This window comes from Dendrobates tinctorius, unplaced genomic scaffold (genome assembly GCF_039654945.1).
Source record: "Dendrobates tinctorius isolate UK_male_01 unplaced genomic scaffold, ASM3965494v1 ptg000011l, whole genome shotgun sequence".
Classification (NCBI taxonomy): Eukaryota; Metazoa; Chordata; class Amphibia; order Anura; family Dendrobatidae; genus Dendrobates; species Dendrobates tinctorius.
In genome coordinates, this window is record NW_027361679.1 from 114,816,325 (window position 1) to 114,837,343 (window position 21,019).

General features: G+C 42.2%; 1 protein-coding gene across 1 annotated transcript in view; it reads left to right on the forward strand.

Moving 5' to 3' along the window:
* Positions 1-19,081, forward strand: part of RAB8A (RAB8A, member RAS oncogene family) — a 102,997-nt gene extending 83,916 nt beyond the window's left edge. The window contains exons 7-8 of the mRNA XM_073546402.1: positions 11,078-11,128; positions 12,013-19,081. Of these exons, the coding sequence (XP_073402503.1) occupies positions 11,078-11,128; positions 12,013-12,105 (144 nt within the window). The 3' untranslated portion in view covers positions 12,106-19,081. The remainder of the gene's footprint in view (positions 1-11,077; positions 11,129-12,012) is intronic.
* The last annotated feature ends 1,938 nt before the right edge of the window (positions 19,082-21,019 follow it).

The following is a 21,019-nucleotide window of genomic DNA, read 5'->3' on the forward strand; positions in this document are numbered from 1 at the left end:
CACAACAGCCAACCAAGTGAACAACACCACTCTCCAGGAGGTAGGCGTATCAATATCCAAATCTACCATAAAGAGAAGACTGCATGAAAGTAAATACAGAGGGTTCACTGCACGGGGCAAGCCACTCATAAGCATCAAGAATAAAAAAGGCTAGACTGGACTTTGCTAAAAAAAATCTAAAAAACCAGCAAAGTTCTGGAAGAACATTCTTTGGACAGATGAAACCAAGCTCAACCTCTACCAGAATGATGGATAGAGAAAAGTATTGTGAAGGCGTGGTACAGCTCATGATCCAAAGCATACCACATCATCTGTAAAACACGGCGGAGGCAGTGTGATGGCGGGGGCATGCATGGCTGCCAGTGGCACTGGGTCACTAGTGTTTATTGATGATGTGACACAAGACAGAAGCAGCCGAATGAATTCTGAGGTATTCAGAGCCATACTGTGTGCTCAGATCCAGGGAAATGCAGCCAAACTGATTGGTCGTCGTTTCATACTACAGATGGACAATGACCCAAAACAAAACGCCAAAGCAACCCAGGAGTTTATTAAAGCAAAGAAGTGGAATATTCTTGAACGGCCAAGTCAGTCACCTGATCTCAACCCAATTGAGCATGCATTTCGCTTGTTAAAGACTAAACTTCAGGCAGGCCCACAAACAAACAGCAACTGAAAACCACCGCAGTGAAGGCCTGGCAGAGCATCAAAAAGGAGGAAGCACAGCGTCTGGTGCTGTCCATGAGTTCAAGACTTCCGGCAGTCATTGCCAACAAAGGGTTTTCAACCAAGTACTAGAAATGAACATTTTATTTACAATTATTTAATCTGTCCAATTACTTTTGCTCCCTTTAAAAACATGGTGGCACATGTTAAGGAGCTGAAACTCCTAAACCCTTCATCCAATTTTAATGTGGATACCCTCAAATGAAAGCTGAAAGTCTGAACTTCAACTGCATCTGAATTGTTTTGTTTAAAATTCATTGTGGTAATGTCTAGAACCAAAATTAGAAAAATGTCTCTGTCCAAATATTTATGGACCTAACTGTAAGGCTGGGTTCACACGTAGCGGAACTCTCGCGGAAATTACTGCGAGAATTCCGGAATTCCATTCTGCGGGAAAATCGCATTTTAAATTCCCGTGATTTTCCCGCGGAAAAACTAGCATTTTGCTAGCGTAATTAGCTTGCAGAATTGCTAGCGTTTTCCAAGGGATCTGTAGCATCGCTTGGAGAACTGATTGACAGGTTGGTCACACTCGTCAAACATAGTTTTTGACGAGTGTGACCAACTTTTTACTATTGAGGCCGCCTATGCGGCATCAATAGTAAAAGATAGAATGTAAAAAATAATAATAAAAAAATATTGTTGTTCTCACCTTCCGACGTCCCGCGCAGCCTTCCCGCCTCTCTCCACGCTCCCGGTCCCAGTAATCCTTTGCGACAATTACCGCGATGACGTCTCGTCATTCGTGATGATGTCGCGCGAATGACCATGAGACTTCGCGATCCCGCGAGAACGGACATCATCGCTCGCAAAGGCTTACTGGGACCTGGAGCGTGGAGAGAGGCAGGAATGCTGCGCGGGACGTCGGAAGGTGAGAATTACAATATTTTTTATTTTAAATTCTATTTTTTACAGGGATATGGTACCAAAAGCCCGGAGGACAGTCTCCTCTCCTCCGGACCGTGGGTACCATCCGCAAATGTTCTGCTTACTTTTCGCATGTTGTGCACAGCCACATGCGGAAAGTAAGCAGAACAATACATTCCTATGGGTGCGGGATCGCCGCGATTCCGCGAAATTAATGAGCATGCTGCGTTTTTTACCGCAAAGCGATTCCACCGCGGTAAAAACCGCAGCATTAGCACAGCATTGCGGAATCCCATAGGAATGCATGGGATGCTTATTTTTCGCGGCAAAATCGCGCAGTTAAAACCGCCGCATAAACGCAAAAAAAAGTCACGTGTGAACTCAGCCTAACAGGTGTACGGAGTAGTTCAAGGGCTGGGCTCGCCCCACATAGAGCAGCTGCTGGCTGTGTTATATAGCTGGCACCTGCCTTTCATAGCAGTCATTGGGGCTAGCTCCAGCTTCTACTGTATAACACCTTAAATGCCAATCGCCCAATCTCTGACGGAAGCATTAAAGTTAATATACTTGAAATTAGTCCAAATACCACATATATTCTGGCACTTCAAAATATCAGAAATTAACACTTTCGGGCCAATATACCATGACGACACCAAACATCATGAAGAGATCCAGTATGAGAATAAAATATTAAATTTTATTGAAAAAAAATATTTAAAATATTATAAAATTACAAAAATGCCCAGCAGGAGGCGCTCAAAACATTCATGCCATTGGTTATTATAGTCACACAGACAAATGTGAATCCTTGCACATAAGTAATTATAAATAATTTCCAACAAGAGTATAATCTCTATAAATGTAGGGAATATTCACACCACAGTATTAAAAAAATATATTGAATATAAATCAGGCCTGATATATGTAACTTAATTAAATAACCTCCGTGTCAAAATAACTGAATAGATCGTGACAAAAAAAAAAATACTGTGTGGAAATAATCTGTGACAACACTACAGGCAACTCACTCTGAATGTAATAGAGACCCACATTAAATTGCACCTGAATGATGGTAACCCAGTCTGATATATACTGCAGGTGAAAGTAAATGACCTCAATGTCAGCACGATTAAATAATATCACAGCTGAGAAAGTACTAGGGGATGCCCCCGGAAGAAGCTAGTGCGAAACACGTGTTTGGGTCAAGGAGCGTTTTCATAGGTATTACCCTTTTTATCTTTATTTTGAACCTTTGTGGATTTATGCAGCAATCCTCTAGTACATTCTCAGCTGTGATATTATTTAATCATGCTGACATTGAGGTCATTTACTTTTACCTGCAGTTACATATATCGGGCCTGATTTATATTCAATATATTTTTTAATACCGTGGTGTGAATATTCCCTACATTTATTGAGATATTGTACTCTTGTTGGAAATTATTTATAATTACTTATGTGCAAGGATTCACATTTGTCTGTGTGACTATAATAACTAATGGCATGAATGTTTTGAGCGCGTGCTGCTGGGCATTTTTGTAATTTTAAAATTTTAATGTTTTTTCAATAAAATTTGATATTTTATTCTCATACTGGATCTCTTCATGATTTTTGGTGCCATCATGTTATATTGTCCCGAAAATGTTTGTTTCGGAAGCATTAAAGTTGTATCATGCCGGTGTCTTATCCATTCAGGGACCCATTGGCCTTTCTGCGTTGTGATGATGCAGTGCTATGACAAGTGGGTGCCTACTGAAGCCCCTGTCACTGCCATGCAGGTGCTCTTGTAAAGCCCAACTGGTCTTCGTCGGAGACCTTTATTTTTGCTACGTACTGCAATATTGAATTAGTGGGGACTAAAAAGTATAGTGGGGGAAAAGAAATAATAGACAGAAAAAATTTGAATCACACCTAATTTTCCCAGTAAGAAAATTTAGAAATCAATAAAAAAAAAAGCATATTTGACATTAGCAAGGAAAAAATACCACCTATAGTGGGGAAAAAAATAATTAACGTATATACTCGTGTATAAGCCGACCCCCCCCCCAATTTGGCCACAAAAAACTGGGAAAACGTATTGACTCGTGTATAAGCCGAGGGTGGAATCCATAGACTATGCCCCCATATGCTGCTCCATAGTTTATGCCCCCATATGCTGCTCCATAGTTTATGCCCCCATATGCTGCTCCATAGTTTATGCCCCCATATGCTGCTCCATAGTTTATTCCCCCACATGCTGCTCCATAGACTATGCCCCCCATATGCTGCTCCATAGTTTATGCCCCCCCATATGCTGCCCCATAGTTTATGCCCCCCATATGCTGCTCCATAGAATATGCCCCCCATATGCTGCTCCATAGAATATGCCCCCCATATGCTGCTCCATAGTTTATGCCCCCATATGCTGCCCCATAGACTATGCCCCCATATGCTTCTCCATAGTTTATGCCCCCATATGCTGCTCCATAGATTATGCCCCCATATGCTTCTCCATAGTCTATACCCCCCATATGCTGCCCCATAGTTTATGCCCCCCCATATGCTGCTCCATAGAATATGCCCCCCATATGCTGCCCCATAGTTTATGCCCCCCATATGCTGCCCCATAGTTTATGCCCCCCATATGCTGCCCCATAGTTTATGCCCCTCATATGCTGCCCCATAGACTATGCCCCCCATATGCTGCCCCATAGACTATGCCCCCATATGCTTCTCCATAGTTTATGCCCCCATATGCTGCTCCATAGATTATGCCCCCATATGCTTCTCCATAGTCTATACCCCCCATATACTGCCCCATAGACTATTGCCCCATATGCTGCCCCATAGTTTATGCCCCACCATATGCTGCTCCATAGAATATGCCCCCCATATGCTGCTCCATAGAATATGCCCCCCATATGCTGCCCCATAGTTTATGGCCCCCCATATGCTGCCCCATAGTTTATGCCCCCCATATGCTGCTCCATAGAATATGCCCCCCATATGCTGCTCCATAGAATATGCCCCCCATATGCTGCCCCATAGTTTATGCCCCCCATATGCTGCCACATAGTTTATGCCCCCACATGCTGCCCCATAGTTTATGCCCCTCATATGCTGCCCCATAGACTATGCCCCTCATATGCTGCCCCATAGACTATGCCCCCATATGCTTCTCCATAGTTTATTCCCCCATATGCTTCTCCATAGTTTATGCCCCCATATGCTGCTCCATAGATTATGCCCTCATATGCTTCTCCATAGTTTATGCCCCCATATGCTGCTCCATAGATTATGCCCTCATATGCTTCTCCATAGTTTATGCCCCCATATGCTGCTCCATAGATTATGCCCCCATATGCTGCTCCATAGTTTATGCCCCCCATATGCTGCCCCATAGACTATGCCCCCATATGCTGCCCCATAGACTATGCCCCCATATGCTGCCCCATAGACTATGCCCCCATATGCTGCCCCATAGACTATGCCCCCATATGCTGCTCCATAGACTATGCCCCCATATGCTGCTCCATAGACTATGCTCCCATATGCTGCTCCATAGAATATGCTCCCATATGCTGCTCCATAGATTATGCTCCCATATGCTGCTCCATAGATTATGCTCCCATATGCTTCTCCATAGATTATGCCCCATATGCTTCTCCATAGACTATGCCCCCATATGCTTCTCCATAGACTATGCCCCCATATGCTGCCCCATAGACTATGCCCCCATATGCTGCCCCATAGACTATGCCCCATATGCTGCAAAAAAAAAAAAGCCATACTCTCCTCTCCTGGGTCCATCGCCGCTGTCTGCCGCTTCTTGTGTCAGTGACTGTTCAGCCAGCAGAGGGGCGGCACGCACTAAGCACGTCACCGCACCCCCTGCTGCCTAAACGTCACAGACACAGGATGCAGCAGAGACTGCGGTGAGCAGCGATGGACCGGGGGACAGATGAATATCGCTATACTCGCCCATCCTGCCCCGGTCTCTGCAGCCTCACTTCTCCGCTGTCTCCCTTCCTGTCTTCAGCGGTCATGTGGTACCGCTCATTACACTCATGAATATACGCCCAGAAAAATGGTCTGAAAATCTCGGCTTAAAATTTATTTGCATTTTTCAGTGAGCAATAAGTATTTGATCCCCTACCAACCATTAAGAGTTGTGGCTCCTACAGACCACTTAGATGCTCCTAATCAGCTCGGTACCTGCATTAAACACAGCTGTCTTACATAGTCACCTTTATAAAAGACTCTTGTCCACAGACTCAATTACTTAGAAAAAACAAAAAAACTGAACTGAAGTAGAATTGAATGACATGCATGATGTAAAAGCATGTTCACATTGGCCATAAAAGCAAGCAAAACCAAAGGAAAAAAAACAATGTATGCATATACCCTAATAAAAATAAATAAGTAAAAAAGCAAGTGCATTAAATAACATAGGGTACTTAGTAAACACTATTTTGATCAAAAAAGTATAAAGCTGTCCCACCACGACAAGGTGTACCCATTTGAGACAGTAACTACACTAACGGTTAAAACCTACCTAGTGTGAATAGTAGCAGAGTGTCTGGGTCCCAAACGGACACCCAGCTTCAGAGGGACTAAATAAACTACACAGCTCAGTAGAATGGAGGCCACACCCTATTTGTACTGAATACAAAAATGCTGAAGAAAAAACAAAAAAACTGAACTGAAGTAGAATTGAATGACATGCATGATGTAAAAGCATGTTCACATTGGCCATAAAAGCAAGCAAAACCAAAGGAAAAAAAACAATGTATACATATACCCTAATAAAAATAAATAAGTAAAAAAGCAAGTGCATTAAATAAAATAGGGTACTTAGTAAACACTATTTTGATCAAAAAAGTATAAAGCTGTCCCACCACGACAAGGTGTACCCATTTGAGACAGTAACTACACTAACGGTTAAAACCTACCTAGTGTGAATAGTAGCAGAGTCTCTGGGTCCCAAACGGACACCCAGCTTCAGAGGGACTAAATAAACTACACAGCTCAGTAGAATGGAGGCCACACCCTATTTGTACTGAATACAAAAATGCTGAAGAAAAAACAAAAAAACTGAACTGAAGTAGAATTGAATGACATGCATGATGTAAAAGCATGTTCACATTGGCCATAAAAGCAAGCAAAACCAAAGGAAAAAAGAACAATGTATGCATATACCCTAATAAAAATAAATAAGTAAAAAAGCAAGTGCATTAAATAACATAGGCTACTATTCACACTAGGTAGGTTTTAACCGTTAGTGTAGTTACTGTCTCAAATGGGTACACCTTGTCGTGGTGGGACAGCTTTATACTTTTTTGATCAAAATAGACTCAATTAATTAGTCAGACTCTAACCTCTACAACATGGACAAGACCAAAGAGCTTTCTAAGGCCGGTTTCACATTAGCGCATTTTCAGCGCGCGCACGGCCGGGGGTAGCTCCGCCCCCGAGCCGGCTCTCTGCCCGGCGTGCCCACCCCTTGCTTGTAGCGCCGCCTACTAGCGGACAGCGGCGCCTGCGATCGGCGCACCCTATCTTTAGCATAGGGTGCGCAGATCGTGCGCAGGCCGTGCGCTAGTTGCGCTTTGACCTGCGCTGCGCACTTTTGACGGTGCGCCGTGCGCGCCAAAATCCGAAAAGTTTGATTTTGGCGCGCACGGCGCACCGTCAAAAGTGCGCAGCACAGGTCAAAGCGCAACTAGCGCACGGCCTGCGCACGATCTGCGCACCCTATGCTAAAGATAGGGTGCGCCGATCGCAGGCGCCGCTGTCCGCTAGTAGGCGGCGCTACAAGCAAGGGGCGGGCACGCCGGGCAGAGAGCCGGCTCGGGGGCGGAGCTACCCCCGGCCGTGCGCGCGCTGAAAATGCGCTAATGTGAAACCGGCCTAAGGATGTCAGGGACAAAATCCTAGACCTGCACAAAGCTGGAATGGGCTCCAAAACCATCTGTAAAATGCTGGATGACAAGGAGATAACTGCTGGTGCAATAGTAAGAAAATGGAAGAAATACAAAATGACTCAATCAACATCGATCCAGGGCACCATGCAAAATCTCACCTCGTGGGGTATCCTTGATCATGAGTAAGGTGAGAGATCAGCCTAAAACTACACGGGGAGAACTTGTTAATGATCTCGAAGCAGCTGGGACCACAGTCACCAAGAAAACCATTGGTAACACATTACGCCGTAAAGATTTAACCCCTTTACCCGCAAGGGGTGGTTTGCACGTTAATGACCGGGCCAATTTTTACAATTCTGACCACTGTCCCTTTATGAGGTAATAACTCTGGAACGCTTGAACGGATCTTGGCGATTCTGAGATTATTTTTTTTCGTGACATATTGTACTTCACGTTAGTGGTAAAATTTCTTCTATAAAGCTTGCATTTATTTTGTGAAAAAAATGGAAATTTGGCGAAAATGTTGCAATTTTCAAACTTTGAATTTTTATGCCCGTAAAACAGAGAAATGTGACACAAAATTGTTAATAACATTTCCCACATGTCTACTTTAAATCAGCACAATTTTGGAAACAAATTTTTTCTATTAGGAAGTTATAAGGGTTTAAAGTTGACCAGCAATTTTTTTTAGGGACCACCTCACATTTGAAGTCACTATGGCAGAAAATACCCAAAAGTGACACCATTCTAAATACTGCACCCCCCAAGCTGAACAAAACCACATTCAAGAAGTTTATTAACCCTTTAGGTGTTTCACAGGAGCAGAAGCAACATGAAAGGAAAAAATGAACATTTAACTTTTTAGTCACAAAAATAATCTTTAGCAACAATTTTTTTATTTTCACAAGGTTAAAAGGAGAAAGTGGACAGATAAAGTTGTTGTACAATTTGTCCTGAGTACGCTATACCCAATATGTGGGGTGTAAACCACTGTTTGGGCACATGGCAGAGCTCGGAAGTGAAGAAGCGCCGTTTGACTTTTTCAAACCAAAATTGGCTGGAATTGAGATCGGACGCCATGTTTGTCGCGTTTGGAGAGCCCCTGATGTGCCTAAACAGTGGAAACCCCCCACAAGTGACACAATTTTGGAAACTAGACCCCCCAAGGAAATTATCTAGATGTATGGTGAGCACTTTGAACCCCTGTGTTTCACTAAAGTTTATAACGCCCGGTCGTGAAAATAAAAAAAATGCTATCCTATTTTTTCCCACAAAAATGATCTTTTAGTCCTCAATTTTGTATGGTGGTGGTGGTCAAGAGGAGGGCATCCCTCTTGTGCTTGTACTTGACCACCAGCGGGTGGTCGCTACATTGGGCTCTGATGTCACCCCTTCTGAGCATCCGCCCAAGTAGCATTTTCGGGAGGCCTCTCTTATTTTTGCTGACAGTGCCGCAGGCTGCGGTACCTCGTGCAGGGAGGGATTTGAAGAGTGGTATGCTGGTATAAAAGTTATTGTTGTAGAGGTGATGCCCTTTATCCAGCAGTGGGTGCACCAAATCCCACAGAATTTTCCCACTCACTCTCAGGACAGGGGGACATTCAGGGGGTTCAATCCTGGTGTTCTTCCCTTCGTACACTCTAAACCTGTGGGTGTATCCTGAGGTACTCTCACTCAGCTTATAAAATTTAATGCCGTACCTGGACCTCTTGCTGGGCAGGTACAGACGGAATGTGAGCCTTCCCTTAAAATTAACTAAGGACTCTTCCACGCAGATGTCCCTTAGGGTATGTACACTTAAGCAAACTTTTTGTTGAAGTGTTCGATGAAGACTGTCAAAGTTGGGGTCATCTCGTGGGGGACACTGTGCATTATCGGTATAAGGCAGGAATTTGTGGATGGCGTCAAAACGCGTGCGGGCCATGACCATTCGTAACACTGGAGTGTTGTATAAAACATCAACACTCCAATATTGCCGGCGTTCTGGCTTCTAGGATCCCCATGTGAAAGACCAGGCCCCAAAACTGCATAATTTCAACTGCATCTACAGGAGACCAGTTAGAAAATGATGAACCCGGGGTTTTGTGCCAAAAATTGATGAGCATATAAATTAGTTTGGCCCACCATGAGGTTAACAAAATCCTCAGAGAAAAAGACTTTGAAAGTCTATTTCTGTGAAGCCGGTGGTGTCAAATTTGATTCCTGATTTTGCCACAAAATCAGGAATCGGTGGCTCGTAATTCTCATGGGGCGAGGTCTTTACGGGATCTGTAATGGGGTGCGCTGGTTCATCTTCTGGAATGGTGGGCGCTGCCTCATCTTCTGTCCTGGGACAGCCGCGTGGCGGTTCTGCAGGACCCGAGGAGGATGAGGATGAACAATCTGAGAAATAAAGAAATGTGGGATCCTCTCCCTCGCTCTCACTGTCTGAGGCAAGGAAAGCATATGCCTCCTCCACTGAAATAGCACTGTTGGTACCAACGTGACGGGCGGGACTTTTTTATGAATATGGTGATTGTGTCAAGTTCTTTATTTTTAACTGTGTGTGGGGGGATAGTGTTTGGTGTAAACTTTTGTCTGAAAATAAAAAGCTAAAAGAAAAAAGCACAACCAGGGAGAGAAAAATGTCTGTGAAGAGAAAAATGTAAAACAGCAGTCATGAGCTCTGATAAGTGAACTGTTTCACTTATCAAATTTGGCGGCTGCTGGATGTGCGCACGGGGGTGGCGCAAGGGGATGAGAAAGAGAAAAAAATGGAAACAGCAGGCGTGAGCTCTGATGAGTGAAGTGCGTTTTACTTATCAAAGTTAGTGTTATGCTGCTAATACATATGATATGCTGCTAACTATTTAATTTATTTGGAGTGGACATATCTATTTGCACTATATGCACTGAAAGCACTTTGTGATTTATTTCTACTTTTTCTCAGATTTTTTACATTTGTCATACACTCCTGTAAATTATTCCATAAGATTAATTGGTTAATCATGTAAACATATAGAATCTTTTAATTATTTATAGACTTCTAGCGCAACCCATGAATGCAGTAAATTTTGTATTTGTATCCACCCTTTAAAAAATTCACTTTTTTAACCTTATGTGTGTATATGTCTTAATAAAGATTTCAATATAATTTTTATACTTGGCATAAGACTTCCCTTTGTTTTTAGGTTGTATTCATTTTGATGGAAGTGCTATCAATCTAGGCCATCAATTTGGTTATGTTCTTTAAGAGATATTGCTTTAATGAAAAATTTTACCCAAATTGTCCTTTCTTTAGATATAGTAATGAGGTGCCCACGTGTGTTACAGCGGTCTCCCCCACCTTTCCCTTGCTTGACAGCTGCTCTGCCACAGCCGGGGTGCACTGATCACCTCATTAGCATTTTGAATAAAGAAATGTTTCTGGAGAGCAAACAATGGATTTTCTCTAAAGCAATGATTTTTATTAAGGCAGTGTCCCCTACAACGTGCTGTGCTTGGTTTCCCCACTCTTGCGGACAGACCTTCATTACACACATGGCTTTTTCTGTCTTTGAAAGTTGTTTGTGTATTTTATAATTTTGTCATTTATGTTTTAGGCATTTTTGACTTTGGCGCGGGACATCAAAGCAAAAATGGACAAGAAAATGGTAAATGCTTAATACCGGGTCAGGGGGTTTCGGATGGGTAGTTCAGGTGGAAAATTTTGACCCAACCCATGAGCAGGTGTTTATTATTGTTTTTGCTGTGATTGGTACACCTATCTGAAATCCATCTAGTTGCTGGAAAGGGGATTTCCACTTTTCTAAGTGGACCCAGTACTGTAAAATAGCAAAACCAGCTAGTGCTCACCTGCTCCAGCATCGGCTCTCTGCTGCTGTTCCAGTCTGTGTTTTCTGCAGAGCTGACGACACACCACTGCTGCCAATCACCGCATCAGCAGATCATACTTTCAATATTAGCAGAGCTGCCGATCTCAGTGATTGCCTGTGTTGCTGATGCGAGCTGTGACGTCATCTCTGCAGCCAAGTCGGAGGACCGAGCAGATGTGGAGAGCCAACGCTTTCACATGCTCATCTGCAGGGGCCCTTTATCGTTGGGAATGCACCGCTCCTCTGCCTCCTGACTGCCTGATTCAGCTCAGACCAGCGACACGGCTGAGCCGAGGACCCAAATTGTGCGATCTCCCAGTCCCAGCGTTCTGTATAGGAAATTGCTTACAAGTAGGCAAGAAGCTGTAACCTGTAGAAATAAAAATCCCTCCATTCTTGAGAAGAGAGGATTTATTTTATAAGAGGTAAATTGCAAAGTTGTTTGTTTTTACAAGCAGTGTGCAATTTCACCAAATACATAAAGTAAAGCATGATATTGTTCAAAAAAATCTGATTAGAAAATTATAGACCCCAGTCCTTGCGTTCAGGGTCCGACTCTGACTGTATACAGTTTAAGGGGTTACGAAGGTGCTCTTGAATACACAATTAATGGGCTAGATCCTTCGGGTTAACGACTGAACTGTATAATATGTTTATTTCAGGAAGGAAATAGTGCTCAAGGCAGCAACCAAGGAGTCAAAATTACCCAAGAACAGCAAAAGAAGAGCAGCTTCTTCCGATGTGTCCTTCTGTGAGGGACATTGCCTTAGAGGAGTATTTGGCTCCCTCCAACTGGACTGTGCCTGTATCTGAAGTCCCACCATCAGACCCTGATCCTTAAAGCACCAGCTCTGCCAAACTGTGGCTACCTTAAAGAGCGTGACGAGCTCGGTCTACGTTAGTAACTGTTTCACTCAGTAGTTCTGGAACATATTCTAAGTTTGTACATTTCTTCCTCATCATTCCAGTTGTCATGTTGTTACTATATTTGTTGGAGTTAAACACCGGACAATCTTCATTATTTTACTCCTAGCCCAGCGTTTGTTTTCAGACATTCCTACAAAGCCATATCTTCTTCTATGTCTCTTGGACCATCTTCATGTGACGTTTTTTTCTAAATTCAGGCCTAAAAGTAAAATAAAACACACACACATAAATGTGCACCTTCCACTTGCATTCCAATACAAGTCTTCCATGTTGGATCTCACATTGAAACCAAAATCATTTTGCTTTAATTTCAAGTGACATAGATTTGTGTAATTTATGTACATGTTTATACCCTCTGAGGTCTAATTTCATTTTGCTATCTACTGCAAATTTCTTAGAGTTTTAACTTTATCTTGAAGACACATTCTATGTTATTTAATGAGATTTGACCAAAAACTTAAGATACCCCAATAGAAAATAAGTTTTAGTGATGGCAGAGCGGATAAGTAATGCTGGCGTCCTTAGAGATTTGTTATTTTTGTTTCTGTTTAATTGTTCGTGTTATGTTTGCAAAAAGAAATGTCATTATCTACTGTTCTATTGATTGCCACCTTATCATTTTTAAAGTGGTAACCAGAATTTGGCCTTTGCAAAAAATGGCTACTGCAATGGAGTAGAACCATGCCACAAGTCAGAGTTTGGAAATTGAGAAACCTTGGCTGCCCCAACTTCTTTCATTAGTGTGCGGCCATTCATACACTTTAGTTACCTAATATTAATTGTAACGTTTACATTGGTAGACTTGTGTGAAGATCGCTGTTATGTATCCATCTTAGACAGATTCTGTTGCTCCAAAGCACATCCATAGTGATAATTACTTGACTGTACCTTATTTCTGACTAGTATTCCCTAGCCCTACATTTTCTCTTAACGGCCATGTTGCTAAAAGATGACATCAAGAAACTAGCATTCATCTTTCATGCACTGCCCACTGCATCAGTCATATTCCAAGAAGCTGAGTGACTATTTCTTGCAGATTTCCTTTGGTCATACACCAAAGTATTACAGAAATATTACAACACTGGAAATAATCACCCTTTTTCGCCACACACTGGTTCTTCCTGGCAGACTTTACATTTTTCTTTAAAAAGAGTCTGTTACTGGGAAAACCTGTTTAAGTATTAACTCATCTGGCAAAGTACATTTTAATCCATAGACCTTGGATAAAAAGAATTTCCACAATTGGAGGTGTTAAATGTTCCTGTGCTGAAATAATGTTATAAATGTGCCCCTGCTGTGTACTGTGTAATGGCTGTGTCTCACCGTACAGGGACATGGTCTGATCACACCACAGGTACTGGGAAGGAGAGGACACAAAAGGGGCTACAGACTGGACAGCAGGAGATCACAGATTTTGGTTTCTGTAAGGTAAAACATTTCACTGCCTATTTTATCAGATGAGCAAGTGTTTCTGCCTCATCTTCTGCCCTCTGAGTGCATCATAAATCAAGTCAGTGAGGTAGGACCTCTGGCTGTTGCATCCCATTCTGTCCTGTCTGTAGCCCCTTTTGCCTCCTCTCCTGCCCAGGAGCTGTGGTATGACCAGACTTTGTTCCTGTACGGTCAGACACAGCCATTACACAGTACACAGCAGGGGCGCATTTATAAGATTATCTCAGCACAGGAACAATTTTTTTTAACACATTTAATTGTAAATCCTCTTTTTATATCGAGATCTATTGATTGAAATGTACTTTGTGCATGGGACACCCCATTTAACCATCTAAATATTTTGATAGGGAATCTGTTCAAACAACCCTATAGGACCAGAGATAGACTGAACTTTGTAGAGAAAATCCTCCTTTTTCTGATATGGAAATGATCTGTCAAGTGCTCCTAGGTCTGTCCTAGTAAGTGCTCCAGCTCTCTTCACTAAACCCTACGTAACCCTTCCTCTTTGGGCCTGGTTGATGGCTCTACCGTTCTGATTTGCACTGAAATCTTACACGGGCCTTGCTCTCTGACCAGATGTTCCACGTCACTGGACTAAAGTCGATGCTTGTCATGTTAGTGTGTGTGTTTCCCATAGCAGGAAGCATACCATTCATACATCGGGAGAGCATGGAATATGTGCTTCATAGTCTATCAAGAAGGTGGAGCCATCAATCAAGGTCAAAGGGAAGGTCTTGGATGGAACATAGTATGGAGAGCAAGCACTGTTGTGGCAATGAGACTGTCCTTTTGAGCTTGCCAGATTATTTTATATAATGAAGGGTATACTCAGTATAGTAGAGAAGATCGGCTACCTGTGGCCGCATAGGTATGTTCAATATGTCTTAACGTTCCCGACTCTTTGGATGGTGCAGTAGGCAAAAACCATTTGGCAGCGTCCCTCTGGTCTGGCTGTGTGGTGACTTCTCTACTAAAGAGTACTCTCTATTTAAACTCGGGATGCCTTGTCCTTTTAAATTTTCGGAGATCCGACATTTCTGTGTAGCATGGATTATTTCCTCTTGCATTTTATGAACATAAAATAATCGTCATCATTTCCAAGTCTCCATATTTAAAAGCTTTATTTTTTTTGCATATGTTAATTTTTGCTTTTTCTATAGAAATGTGCTAAGTATGTCAGGCTGTGCATGAAACCAATGACCACTCTGCTCTCCATCTTTGACTCATACATGACACGTTTTACAATGGTTTTCTGTACAGATATACAGCTTCTTTTATACATTTGCTCTTGAAGATGGATATAGGGCAGATGTTGATTGCAAGCAATATACTGTGTATTCATATGACTAAAGAGTGGATCTGGTGGATTTGCAGCCTTTCACATAAGGCAATTTTTGCTTCTAATAAATGGACCAACACTTGTTATAAAACTGAGCACAAAAAAATTGTAAGTCAAGCTTTCTTATATGTATATATTGTTTTTTTGTAACTCTGGTTTGTAATCCACTGCACATGTTGCGTGGCGCACCTTGCTCTGTTCTCTTGAAACACATGGAGTTGTGCTGCAGATGGTTAGGCTTCTGCCCTATACAACCGTTATGGTGAGTTTACACCAGCACAAAGCAGCTTGTAATAGCAGAATCCCTCAGTACAGGGCGCTTGTGCCTGCCGGGTCCACCGAAAGGAGACTATGAAGTTAAGAAACTTGAATAGTAGGAACATGGCATCTTATGAATCAAGTTGACTCATTGACTGCACCGTGTAATGTCAGTAGTAGTATGCTTCTAGTGTTCACCTTTTCTGAGTCACTGCGTTAAAGGGTTTCTTTCATAGCCTATGTATTTTTCCATTATTGTGAGTTCTTTAACGCCCTCTGACACTTTCTCAGGCATTGCTAATCTGGACAGGAGGATAACATGCGTGCTTTTTGAGAAGGTCTAGATATTGTCATTCCAACTAAAACCCAGATCAGTGGCTGACAAAAGAGAAGCAGATTGGCAGTATTGGTCCATGCTTTACTTTTTCTTTTTGATCCGTCTTGTTAGGGATCAAGTATGTCAGGGTAACGCATGTAGTCGAATACTCACCGGTAGTCATCTTCACTCTCACTCCGGTACTCTTGTGTCACACAGCAATCGCTATGTGATTTGGCAGGTCACAACTGCAGTCGCCAAAGTCACGTTTTAAAATCTTCTAAACGCAAGTCAGTGGGAGATCGTAATGAGACCACATTCGGAGTCCTACAGACTTGTATTGACAAAGTGACTTTCTGACACAGTGATCTCTCGAGTTATTAAAGATTTTCATACTTGAGCCAGGCTGAAAACAGACGCCAACCGGTGAGTATGTAACTACACACATTACAATTGCATACGTGGTTCCCAACAAAGGGAAGAAAGACTAACACTGAACTGGTGCTTTAGGTTAACTATTATCTTCCTTGTTCCATACAATCAGAAGGGATTACTAAACTCGCTCCCTGGGAATGGAAAAATAACTGAAGGAAATGTCACTATGGGTAAATTCTTACATGCCTTTAATTAGCAAATCCCAATAGTTATGCCTAGGGTAGTAATCACTATAGAATTAATGTGGCCGTGTCCTGACGAACGCCTGCGTTATGTTGATGGAGATGCATGTGAGCATGTACAGTAATAGTCCTGCTGCTGTAACCTGGAGATACACATACCATATATCGACAGGGTGGATTGCAGTGTGAGCAGCCTCTTTTACCTCATCGCCCCTGGTATCTCCAGTGTTAGATCAGGAGGACAGGTGAACCTCAGTTTGAGCAGCCTCTTCTTAACTTGGCAATCCTGGTTTCTCCAGTGTTAGAATAGGCTGCTCACACTGTGGTGCACCTGCCCTCCTGATCTAACACTGGAGAAACCAGGAGTGCCAAGGTAAGATCAGGAGGACAGATGGACAGCAGTAGGAGCAGCCTCTTCTTACCTTGGCAATCCTGGTTTCTCTAGTATTACATCAGAATATCCATTGGGAGCACATCTTCCTACACATGAATATGGGGTACACCTGCTCACACACCTCTTCTAACATTTTAGGACAGGCTTCTAGAAGCCAGTGTTACAATAAGGGAGTCATTACAATTCTTAGGCCGGTGTCACACTTGCAAGTGTGATGCGAGAAACTCGCACAAGTTTCTCGCATCAACAACTGGCGCTCAGACCGGAGCGTGCGGCTTCATAGAAATACATGCAGCCACACGCTCTGGCCCGAGTGCCGGATGTTGATACGAGAAACTAGTGCAAGTTTCTCGCATCTCCCTCGCAAGTGTGACACCGGCCTTATAGTGATTATTTCCCTAGATAAAACCATCATTTGTTTATTAAATGAATTTAGGAATTTATTTGTAATATTTCATTATTGTTATTTCTATTCCCAGAGAACCCCTTTAATATGGCAATATCCGATTTGTAGCAGCTTCCTCTGTCATTGCACGGTTTCCTCAGATATAGGGTTGTCCTCTTTCCATGCTTCTCCACAATGGGACATCTGGGGGCAGGCTATCCTAAATGGTTAGTCGTTGGAGTTACATTTTAGGAACCTCTATAAGGCTTTATACTCAGGAACCAAAGAACAAGTACCGAGTTTACACTTACAGATTAATTTTCATCATGAACCAGTTGCAATTTGGTTTATGTCTCTCTTTATTTGATGTTGGATTCTTCCCTTTATGCTCTGTAATGCTTTGTAACAGCAGGTATAGTGATGCTCTGAAAAAAAATCCCTATATACTGCTGTAAGACGCTGTATGTTATCTTTATTCAGATTCTATATGCTTTAAGTTTCAAGATATATAGTCCCAAGAAAATTAATGGTATTAACATTTGACTTTCCCTTGCTTTTAATGCAGATATACAGTGTAAGTGGTTGCCACCTATTGATCAATAGTCAGAGATCCAGCTGCTTAATCCATGGTATTGCCAAGGAAAATGGCTACTTATGCAGCTTTGTATGGTATCCATTTAATTTAAGCAATGTTTTGGGAACACCAACATGTGCGTTAGCTCTATTTAGCCTCTCCCTTCTCTTCCTGGGAGAGGTGGTACCAGGGCACATGCAAGAAAGTGTTTTCTTTACATAGGTGATGCCACCCTTGACCACATACACATGCATTCTCACATTGGACAAGGATGCGTAGGAGAGGGGAATAAGCCACTGCTGGACACCTAAGATGGCGGCTTATCTCACTTGAATGGAGAAACCTTGTCTAATCTTTGGTGACTCGCTGGAGAAAATTCATTATTCTGATGGCTTTATTTAAAACTGATGGTTTTGTTTAGGTGGCTATTACACGTTTTCTGCGAACTCTTACAAGTGCTTGTGCAGTCAGCAATTCATGTTAAACTGCCTGTGCTAGCATTAGCTGCTAAGGCATGTATAATAGCATCCGAATATTACGTTTCCTGTCATTAAAGGAGATCTGTCAACAGTTTTTGGTGTTTAATCTGGTAGCACCATATTATAAGACTGATTCCAGGAATGTGACACTTATTGGGCTGTTTTTGTAGTTTCAATACAATCAGTGTTTTATCTGCAGGAGATGTTAATCTGTATAATCCCGAACCCACTATTGATTGGCAGCTTGCTGTACACAGGAATCTACCAATCATGGCTGTGGGCGGGGTTATACACAAATTAGCATTATGACCATTGTTACATCTACAACAGAAAAAAACAATGATTCTATCAAAACTGCACCAAGCAGCCCAGTGACACATCACTTGAATCAGGCTCTCTTGTCCTATATTATGTTGCTCTTGGATTACATGACAAAAACCTGCTGACAGATTCCCTTTAAATGTAGTCTTCCATTTGAGGTTGTTTAGATAATGTCAAATCTTTGCAACTTAATTTCTTTGCCTGATTAGCTATGCTGTGCTGTATATACACGCCATAAGTATACAGTCTCACTCCTAGCTTAGGCTGTGCTTACATTCGAGTACAGGACAAGATGGCATAGCATGCAGTTTTATTTTGTCCAGTAATGTGGTGACCGGTGTGACCAAAAACCCAATTGTCTCCATTAAAGTGAACAGAGTCTCATTCGTGTGGGATTTCAGTCACTGCTGTCAGTCCCGTTTTTCTATTCTTAGAACAGACTACAAATCTGAACATAAAAGGTAACGCAGATGTGAACGAAGCCTTTCAAGTTTACAATGAAACCTTTCTGTGAAGAACTAGGGAATAGCTCAGATCAGCAGAGTTTGATGCCTTTTGTCGCGCAGTGAATAGGACAAATGCATCTGGGCCTCTGTAATAACCTGCTTTGTTTACAATGACATCTGCACTTCAGGAAAAATACTGATTAAAGCTTATTTTAAAGATAAACCTGAGTCTGTGTTTCATCCGATCTTACTAATTCTGCATTACAGTTTGACTTCTTCTGATGTTGGTTCCAAGTGAAAGAAAAAACTTAGCACCGCTCCGACCTCAAGATACAATCCAAGAGGTCTAATGTCACACCAATTTATACCACCAAAGCAACCTCACTTAGAACGGGTTCGCAATCCATATAACAACCGTTTTGAAAATCCACATGCGAAGAAATGAAGGATGGCACTCACCATTCAATGAAACCAGGCTTTATTCAGGAATATACAGGCATCCGCGCCGGAGATATGTTCAAAGTACGGACTATGACCGTTTCGCGCTGCCGCGCTTCAACTGGCCCTGATCGGTTTCATCCGATCTTACTAATTCTGCATTACAGTTTGACTTCTTCTGATGTTGGTTCCAAGTGAAAGAAAAAACTTAGCACCGCTCCGACCTCAAGATACAATCCAAGAGGTCTAATGTCACACCAATTTATACCACCAAAGCAACCTCACTTAGAACGGGTTCGCAATCCATATAACAACCGTTTTGAAAATCCACATGCGAAGAAATGAAGGATGGCACTCACCATTCAATGAAACCAGGCTTTATTCAGGAATATACAGGCATCCGCGCCGGAGATATGTTCAAAGTACGGACTATGACCGTTTCGCGCTGCCGCGCTTCAACTGGCCCTGATCGGTTTCATCCGATCTTACTAATTCTGCATTACAGTTTGACTTCTTCTGATATTGTCAGATGCCACCATTATACCCTAAGTCATACCACTACTAAAATTAGGGTTAAGGTACTTGGCGGACGTCAGGAATTGCCTCTATCCGATTCTGTGGTTGATTCGGGAACGCCTAACAGAAGGGAAATCAAACCGAAAGGGGGTACTTGGACGGAAAGTGTTTCTATTGAAAAATGGTAAAGGTCCCAAAATTGACACTGAAGGATATATTGAAGAAATGTGTACAGAAGCATGATCAGATAATCCAGGACTTGGACAGATGCAGATGTGAGGCACTGGCGTCGGTAAGCTGAATGGTCTGGAACATTGGTGAAAATAGCTGGGTATGGGGGAGAGTGATGAGACGGTCAAGGATTCCTAACTACCGTCAAAAACAGCATGGTGAACGGTACAGTAGGACCTTGGGTGCTAGAGAGGTCATATGAAATGAGTAAAATATGGAATATCATTATTAATCCTTTCTTGGCTTGGGCACTTGTTCATGTTGGATTTCTTTTATTCTGCATTCTTCCAAGAGCAATAAGGTTTTGTTGTTGTTTTTTTTATTATTTCTTTCTTGAAATGGCCAAACAAGGTTTATTTTTTGGGGTCAAAAGTTGTAGTTTTGAATGGCACCATATAATTTACTGTTGGTTTTATTGTTTATGGCATTCTGTATACTGTACAAATGCCCTAGTAATTTTATTTTGTAAGAAGTATGATTATGATAACAAATGTTCACTTTAGAGTTTAATATAAAAAAAATCTATATAAACTTGTCACATTCTGAGACAACATTTTCACATTTCCCTAAGAGGTTAAAGACCCTGTTAATAAGCTGCTAATAACTAGGGATCTGTTTGTTTTTTTGTTTTTTTTTTTGTTGTTTTGTTTTTTTTTAATTATTGCATCTTGCAATTCTAATATATAACAGAAGGCATCTACTATAAGAACATCGTTTAAAGGAGTTGTCTAGTCTAAATCCATATGATGAGCAGGCTCTGCTCTTGGGATGGCTCCAAACACCCTGACCAACTCCATGACGTATTCATCTGTCAAGGAGCTTAAAGACGTTAAAAGGGGTTGTCCAGTCCAAATCGATAAGTCTGCAGTCACTCTGTGTGGACTTATGAATCTTCCCAGTGCATGCACTGTGCGCTGCGGGGATTCGCCAGTTTCTGAGCCTGGACCGGAGGGTATGTATGAGTTATATACAGGTG